We start from the raw sequence: 8,863 nt of genomic DNA, 5'->3' as shown, positions 1-8,863 counted from the left end.
AAATTAAATAGAAACAGTCCAGTGAATATCCAGTGTTAATCAGTCACCCAGAGACATTATGATAATACAGCACTATGGAGACACAGACTGTGACTGAAATAATTGTGACTGTTAATTTTCAGCCTTGTTGCTAATGGACATTCCTCTGGAAGTCATTATAAAGATGTAGGGAAACATAATTTGAAAGACAATTACTTTTATTTAACTCTAGACTGAAAGGTAAAGGAATTTATGAGGTATGTAGCTCTTTGGTGTTATTTCTATAAAATGTGTTTGTTTCCATAAACAGGCACATAATATCTTCACATAGAACTGTCAAACGAATGAAAATCTGGCTTCATTCTTCTCTTTAGACAAAACATAACAGCATAACATTGTGATGAAAATCTGGGAGGTTTTCTGCTCCATTTTAGTTCTTCTTCTTAAACGTCTGATGACACACCTGGTCTTCACATGTCAGTTCCTACAGTATTGAAACAATTAGTAAGTATACAGTGGTAGAAGTTTTATTTTGCATGTATACCAGATCCCACCAGAAATTGCTCCAACTGAGCCACTGCATTAAAAACTTATGCTTATGAAACAGAGAACAGTAAGAAAAGTGCATTATATGTAACCAAACAGCAGGTATGCACTTCATGTTGCAGTAATTAGTTTTTGATACATGAATTGAACTCTAAGAAGAATAAACATGAACAATGCATTAAAATTTTGCTTTAATTCAAGGCTTTTTCATGTTGTTATTAAAACAATATACTGTAATAGTTTATAATTCATGTTACCTCAAAATTCATGAGATGCACTGAAACAAGGAAATAAATAAAAAACAGGAATGCTTTCAAAAACTGATTTGCTTCAGAGTGTGCCCAGCTGTTTCTCAGGGGCCAGAACAGGGCACCATTGCTGCCCAGGGCTGCAGTGGCCCCTTAAAGGCTGGCACATTGCAGCCAGTTTGGCTGGTGCCATCAGGCAGCATTCCTGAGCCAAACAGGGCTTGCAAGGGACTGGAAAAGGTGGCCAGCAATGGGCCAAACCTGCAGGACCATTTCTGGGGACTGCTGTAAGGATCTGCTTGGTTTTGTTTCCACCAGCCTCAGCCTAAACCCTGGTGCCAGCATGCAGAACTTTCCAGGTCAGCTTTTGAATGTGTGTTCAGACAGAGCTGCAGAAGTGCCCTGGACAGGAGATTTTAGTTGGGTGGCACTTTGTGGTTTTGAATTCCTGTCTTGGCCCTTTCAGGCACAGAGATGGGAGCCGCTGTGACTGCCCACACCAAGCATGTGTAAAGCAAACCTGTGGAGTGGCAGATTGCTAGCAGCAAAGCTTAGGACAGAACAATGGGCTCCTCTCAAGAATCTCCATCCACCTGCTGTGCCACCCTGTGTTGTCATGCCCATTTCTTGATTGCTTTCCCAGGAAACTCTGTAATCATTATCATTATGAGAAATGTTCAAAAAATGCGTAGATGTGGCACTTTGTGATATGGGTTAATGGACATGGTGGTGTTCAGTCAAAATTTGGACTTTTGTGATCTTGGAGGTCTTTTCCAACCTTAATGATTCTGTGATTCTACAGTACTGTCATTTTGAAATCTTTCAACACTGGTTGCTGATTTCCTGCACAGGCTTTTCTGGCTTCTCTTGGGCTCACCACATCTGTCTTTGGGCTACAGCTTGCTACTTTAGGTGTTTGAATTTATTACTGAACTAAGAAAAAATAATTGCAGTATAGGTTGTTTGTGGGATCCTCTTGAATATTCAGGGGTTTCTGATCTGTATTACAGCACAGTGTGCTAAAATTTCATATTGCTTTGCTCAGAAAAAAAAGAATAACATTTATCTTGCAATCTGATTGGGGTTTTTTTTTCTTCTTTACCAGTGATTATTTAAGAATAAGATTATGTTAGAGGTGCAAAGTAACAAGGATTGAGAGCTGGAGGGAAGTGAACTGGAGCAAAAAAACCACTGCAGGGCTATGACTTAATTGGGAGCAGGTGGACAGAAATTGAGCATTCCTGAGTTGAAACAGAGGAGAAATTTCCTTAGAGTTCAGAGATCAGAACTGTCTAAAGACCTTTCTAACTAGAAAAAAATAGCAAATCCTTTGAAATGGAAAACCTGAGCCTATGCTGCAGCCTCAGTGATGCGCTGTGGGTGTGTGGAGCAGCCCTTACCAGATGCAGGATGTCTCCTTCAATCCAGTGCTTCCAGCCCCTGTTGCTCTTTTCACCTTTCTGAACACAGACCAGTTTGTCACCATCCCAGGTCACCAGGGACTGCATGAATCAGATCATTAACTCAGTTACATTAACCGGAAGTTTATGAACATATAAAAATAAGTTCAAACAATGTGAATACATATTTACAGTTGCTTCCTCTCATTCTCCAATTTCCTCATTAAAAAAACCCCAAAGCATTTAAAGAAAACCCAAATGCATTCAGGATGACAGCAGTGTGACAGAGGGAAGCTTTTGCAGTGCTTTGTTGTCATTTCCATGTGTTTCTTCACATACATGAGTAACAAGTGTTCACACTAACTGGTGAATTGTTGAGCGTGTTTACAGCTACTGGTGCAATATATGCAAAATGCATTTTTTCCTTGCTGTTTAAAGCCATTAATGAATAAAACTTATAGGGTTTCATGAGTGGAGACTTGAAGGCTTGTACTGCAAACTGCAGCGCTAACCTTTTCTAGCTCTGCATGAAGTAACAAGAGGAACAGTATGTTACTATCATCTCATCCACTAAATTTGTTTGTATATTTTAATGTACTTTCTGAAATGTCTGATGGCACACCTGGTCTTCACATGTCAGTTCCTACAGCGTTAAAACAATTAGTAAGAAATTTAGAGGTATGATCATAAGCCAGACAATGGGCTGTAGCTGACCCTGCCTGAGCAGACAGGTTGGACCTGGTGCCATCAGGAGATCCCTTCCATACTCAACCATCTCCAGGTTGGACCTGGTGCCATCAGGAGATCCCTTCCATACTCAACTGTCTCCTGCTCTGGCATGGTTCAGGCTAGCAGCAGCAGAAAAGGTCCTGGGTATGCTGATTCTTGTCCAGGAGCAGGAGAACCCCCAGCAAGGAAAATTCTCTTTACAGGCTGAATTATCTGTCTACAGACGTGCCAGGGTACATTCAAAGCAACTTTATTGGAATTGCTCTGCATCTGAACCACTGTCCTTTAGGGGTGTATTTAACCATGTATCAGACAACTCCTTATTAGACACCAGTTACAGTCCATGAAAGCTCAGTTATTATAAAGCTCCAAGCACATTGGGAGCTCAATTAATTTTCTAGTCCAGCACTGGATGATTTATTTCTCTTATGAGGGAGCTTTCCATTAATAATGAGACAAAACTCATTCCATTTTGGTTAATTTCTTTCTTATTTACGGAATTTTCAAGCTACATGCTCTTTAAATTATCCGTGCCCTCTTTACATTTAAATGTTGCCTACCAATTTTATTACCTTCATCTAACTTTAATGCGTTTGAGGCATTGTTTTGTTAATGAAATGACCAGAAAATACTTTTAGAGCAATTCAGAAAGTAATGGCATGACATGGGTCCTTTTACCTTCTCCCCTCTAGAAACAAATAATATGATTCGTTTAGAAATTAGTATTGTAATTAAATCAGATAGGGTTATAAACTCACAATTCCTTCCTTCCTTCTTCCCTTCCCTTCCCTTCCCTTCCCTTCCCTTCCCTTCCCTTCCCTTCCCTTCCCTTCCCTTCCCTTCCCTTCCCTTCCCTTCCCCTTTGCAGAGCAAGGCTTTTGTAGTGGTGATGAGCACTAGAGGAGCACTAATTGATGGATTTAAGGAGTGATGAAACTAATGAGTCCTTAGATCCTTAGCAATGCCTTCAACTGATCTGAAGAGGTGTAGGAGCAGTGTTTTTAAGCATAGACTTTGTCATAGGAATTAGTTCCACTCAGTGCCCACTGGAGAAGGAGACAGAAAGAAAATTTAGATATAGGGATGTTCAGGATAGTGAAAAAAAAATTGGGTCTTACTCTTTGATGGCTTGCAGGGCTGTGAATGAGAAATAATTTGGAAGAAATCATAGGAATTACACTGCACAAAGTTAGTTTGAGAATTAAAAGTGATCTGTGGTGAGCAAGCCACGTCTTCTACTAAATTTGTGCCCCTCCAGTGAGGGATGATGTGAGTTCAAATACAAACATGTCCTCTATGCTGCCACTTTTCCTGTGGCAATTGCCAAAACAAACGGGTCTTGTTGACAGAGAGTTTTGATCTCAGCTTCTCAGAGTTTGGCAGCTGGGAGCTGAGTGGCAGAACAGAGGCGTGGAGATGGAGGTGTGGAAACCAGCAGGGCTGATAACAGAGATTCAGGGAGTGATGACCAAGGGAGGAAGGAGATGCTGGATTAGCAAGGCTCCCACAGGGACAGCCAGTGGAAATTTCACATCTACTGGCCTTTCTACATCTGAAAGTGTTGCTTCAGCTTTTAGGGTGAGAAAAAAGTAAAACAGAGGCAGTATTGATGCAGAAGCATGAAGCTGAATTCAGGAGGTGAATTGGTGTACTGTTTTCCTCCCTGAGCTCTCTGAGAGAGCCTTGCTTGAATCCCCCAGGAGCTGATTCTGCCACAGGAGGTGGGGCAGGGGCTACAACAAGACCCTCAATCCAGGTGCTGTCCACAAATTCCCCTGAAAGGTGTCAGAACAAATGGCCAGGGGTTCCTGGGGCAGTGCTGAGCTCGGGTCACTCCAGTTATCCCCAGGGCAGTAAAGCACCCACTGCGGGCTCCCTACACTCCTGCCCTGCCACCCTCCACACTTTGCCTCACATCTTTGTCTTGCCCCTTCCCAAAGCTCCCCCAAGAGTAAAAGCTGAGTGCAGGTTTATCTTAACAATGCCCAAAAGCTGAGTGCAGGTTTATTTTAACAATGCCCAAAAGCTGAGTGCAGGTTTATCTTAACAATGCCCAGCTGTTAAACTGCCCAGCTAAGACTGATCAGTGCAAACCCAGCCATCCCAAAATGAAAAGTTCTATTGATGCAGTCCTAAATTCACAGGGATCAACCCCCAGTTTCCTTAAGGAGGATGCATAGGTAAAAATACAGTTTTGCTACTTTCTAGATACATAAGGTGTATCAGAAAAGCTGGAAAAATCCCCCGCTAGAAAAACCTAATTAATGATTGTCCTCACATATCTCAGTAGCCATCCTGATTTGCATTTCTAATAAATGCTTGTAGCAGGAAAGAAAACTGTCTCAGGATGCAAATTACTTCTGCTTTATAAAAATCCTCTGATGTCTGAAAAATATTGGGGTTTGACTTAATGTATTCAGCTGATTTTGGGAACTGCAGGCTCCTGGAGCTGCCTGTGGCATGAACAGACAGCAGGCCCCAGGTTTTTACCTTCACCACTCTGTTATCCAGTCCTTTGGTGTGCTCCTCAAACTCCACTCCCACAGTGTAATCCACATCATAGTTTCTGAAAGTGCTGAGTGTTTTGGTTTTAAAATTGTCTCCATTTTGAACAATCTCCTTTGTTTGTTTCAAGTGTTTCGCAATCTTACGAGTTGCAAAATCAATACCTGTCAAAAACCAGAAAAGAGGGTGAAAATTCCAGTATTGGTAATGAAAACAAAACCCCACAGCATTTATATTTACACATTAAAAAATAAAGTAAGTCAAACATAGTTCCGCAAATGGTGCTTTTACTGCAACATTTTTCAGAGAAAAACATTATTCCAAATAAAAATCATCTTGTGCTTTCAACTTGAGGCTCTTCCACTGATAATAAATTTATTTCTTAATGGGATATCCGTGGGAATGTTGTGAGCATATAACATACAAGCAGGAGTGAATAGATGCTGGTGTGTTTCATCACCTGAATTTTTTTGATAATATGAAACAAGAGGGGCTATTAAGCCTGAGTGCCTTTTTTGCCTCACCAAAGAAGGATCTCAGAATAATATTCCTTATCAGAGATTTAGCGTGTTAGACTGGGTATGTAATCAAGGGAGAATAAGTATGTAATCAAGAGGACCTGGGCATGTTATTTTTGTAATGAACCTGTAGTCTGGGAGTATACAAGAGGTTAATTAAGTAGTGTAAAAGAATGAAATGAAAAAAGAAGCAATCAAATAAAAACGTGAAATCCATTATTGTTCAATTGCAGACAGACAAACAAATTGCAGTTCAAAAGGAGACAAATTCAAAGTCAAAAGTCAAGAAACAGCATTTGTGTAGAGCATTTGACAGTTTCTGTTTCATATTCTGTCAACATTTCCTGCAGCACTGATCCCCTTGGCACCCTTATGTTGTTCCCATTGAGGACTAACATGATGCTGCACACCCTGCTTGGCACTGGGAGCGCTGCTGGCACCATGGGGAGAACATCCCTGGCACCATCCCAGGCTGCCCAGCAGCATCCCCATCTGCAAGAATCATTCCTGACCAGATGCCAGGGGATCTGACTGTGCTGCTGTGTGCACATGAAAGCACCTCCCATGCTCCTGCAATTCTCAGAGATGGGTCTGGTGTGCTGGCCGTCCTCTGGTGGCTGTAAATCACTGCCAGCCCAGCAATGCCACTCACTAATGAAGCCCTTTGCTTCTGCTAGATTCATTAGCCTACTTGGGAAGTACTAATTGAGTTGAGTAAGAGGCTAGGCTTGAAAAAAAATGTGACTTTTAAACATGGGGAATAATGGTCTTGTTCAGTATTTATATGCAAGTCTTCTTGGGTATATTTTATCTGCTGTGGTGGATTAAAGGTATCTCCAGGGCTGATTTACAGCTAGGCAACATAAAATTTAGTTCTCTCTGAGGGCAAAAATGTCTAGACCTCTAAAGAAATGCTATTTCTGACTAATATATTGGTCTTGTAGCTCCTGGAGAAAAATCAGGGAGGTTTTATTAAAGCATGGTTTTCATAACTGCTTTTTGAACAATATAAGCAATAAAAATGATATGTAGTTCTATTATAGTATATTTAAATACTTTGTAACATGTTTATGATAAAATCAAACTTTCTGACTTAGAGGGCAAACCTAATCTATAATTAAAGTATAGAAATGTGTATGCATTAATTAAAAGGACAGATGAATTAAAAATACCCCTCAAAACCTGTGTGCTTTGAATCTGAGCATATTAATACTTAAAATATCAGCAAAATGTAAAATTGAGAGAAAAAGAGCAGAAGAATATCTTTTCACCCTTTTCCTGCCATTTTTTTCTGAGACTCACCTACAACATTTGCATCTTTGCACTGGTTTCGGCATTGGGTTATTTTTGCTTAATAATTGGCAGTTTGAAATTACTGTAGCTGATTGTGTAGATATAACTTATAGTTTATATATGCATATATGCACAAAAATATCTTCAATTAATGTGTGTCTTTCTCCTGAAAGTCAAGAAATTGTCCTAATCATTCTCATTTTCAAGCACTCTCTCTTTTTGTCCCTCACAAGTGTATGCACATATTATTTACAGATGTGCCTGGAGTTATTGAGTTTTTTCCCACAAATGCAAAAGCTAAAAGCCATGAATAGTGAGACTTGCCTTTCTCTCTTAAGAGAGTTAAAGCTTTGGCAAAATTGCAACTGCTTTCAATTGTTGATGAATAATGATGAGAGTTTCTTTTTATGTATTTATATATTTCTTCTATTTCCATCTGAACAGATCAATCAATTAGGATTTAGGTTCTTTGGTAAAACCAGTAGAAAATCAGTTAAAGCTTCAAATTTTTCATCTCTGTACCATAATTAATTCAAAGCACTAATTAAATAATGGCATTACTGTTAATTTACTGTTATAGAATATCTTATTCCTCTTTAACCAACTTGTGGCTCCACTGTTACATTAAGAATATACCAGGAGTAAAAAAGAGCTTTTAGGTCTGAAAACCTGTTGGTTTGGGGCTTTTTCCCCCACCTGTATCTGTTTTTTCATTTATCTAAATAAAGAATAAAATCTTTGGCTACCAGTCTTCAATTGCTTATATATATTTTGATCATTGCAATTTTGAAAACAATTACTTGATTTGCAATGTGATTGGCAGAAACCCTTATGCCACAATGTATATTACAGAAAATGCTCATTAATTTTTAGAAGGATTTGACTTAGAATTGAACCATTTTCTCTTGATCTAATTAACATTTTGTCATTTACCTAAAGCAACCATGTAGCCTTCGAAGTTGTCATTTGTCACCATCTCCCAGGTCCCATTGTAGTCGGCAGGCATGGTGGCAGAGCCCAAAGGCAGCTTCAGCTCAGGAGCACAGGCTGGACGCAGCCTCTGCTCAGGAAATCTTTTATAAACCTTCCCAGATCTTTTTTTTCCACTCAGGTTTATGGTTTTGTAGATAATGCAGTCGAAGGGGCAGAGTGATAACCCTGGAAACTTTGCTTTCATTGGCAAAGTTCAGTTGAACAGCTGGCAGACAAGGAACAATTTCAGAAATATGGAGTAATACAGGATATGATTTTACAGTGACCTTTGTAGAGAACTGCTGGTTATTATGGGATACCTTTGAAATATATTGAACACCGTGGCAAATTGTACAAGCCAGTTAAGGTTTCCAAGGTGAATTGGTTTTTAGCTCCTTTCTACGTGTCACTTTTCCCTATGAATCTGAGACTTACACAGCTGACCCATACAGGACTTAAAGCTTAAGGAAATCTTGAATGTGAAACAAATATTAGGGCAGGAAAGAGAATACTCCTGTTCAAAATATTTTTGGCTTTTTTGATTTTCAATATATCTGCCATACACCAATAGCTGTACTTGTACCAACTACACTTTCAATTTTTTTGTTTTGGTTTAAGAGCAAGTTTAGCAAATGTAAACTAAATCAAAATCAATCATAATTAGTATCAATCC

The 8,863-nt window shown here is 39.6% G+C and overlaps 1 protein-coding gene across 1 annotated transcript; it reads right to left on the bottom strand.

Moving 5' to 3' along the window:
- Positions 1–409: 409 nt before the first annotated feature.
- On the bottom strand, positions 410–8,248 carry RBP2 (retinol binding protein 2). The gene is made up of 4 exons (XM_030954574.1): positions 8,152–8,248; positions 5,393–5,571; positions 2,174–2,275; positions 410–463 (listed from the first exon to the last, which is right to left on the bottom strand). Exons 1-4 carry the CDS (start codon positions 8,222–8,224, stop codon positions 410–412), a joined length of 408 nt encoding a protein of 135 aa, XP_030810434.1. The 5' UTR covers positions 8,225–8,248.
- Between the last annotated feature and the right edge of the window lie 615 nt (positions 8,249–8,863).

The sequence above is a fragment of the Camarhynchus parvulus genome, chromosome 9 (assembly GCF_901933205.1).
Source record: "Camarhynchus parvulus chromosome 9, STF_HiC, whole genome shotgun sequence".
Classification (NCBI taxonomy): domain Eukaryota; kingdom Metazoa; phylum Chordata; class Aves; order Passeriformes; family Thraupidae; genus Camarhynchus; species Camarhynchus parvulus.
Note: the sequence above shows the minus strand (reverse complement) of the source record. Positions and strands in the feature narration are given on the sequence as shown.

Bases quoted from the DNA above. Each gene is read 5' to 3' on its own strand.
- RBP2 (XM_030954574.1), bottom strand. From the start codon at position 8,224: ATGCCTGCCGACTACAATGGGACCTGGGAGATGGTGACAAATGACAAC. The intron at 5,572-8,151 runs GTAAATGACAAA...GGTTTTTGACAG, and splicing joins AGGCTACATGGTTGCTTTAG to GTATTGATTTTGCAACTCGT. The intron at 2,276-5,392 runs GTAAAAACCTGG...TGATTCATGCAG, and splicing joins TGGATAACAGAGTGGTGAAG to TCCCTGGTGACCTGGGATGG.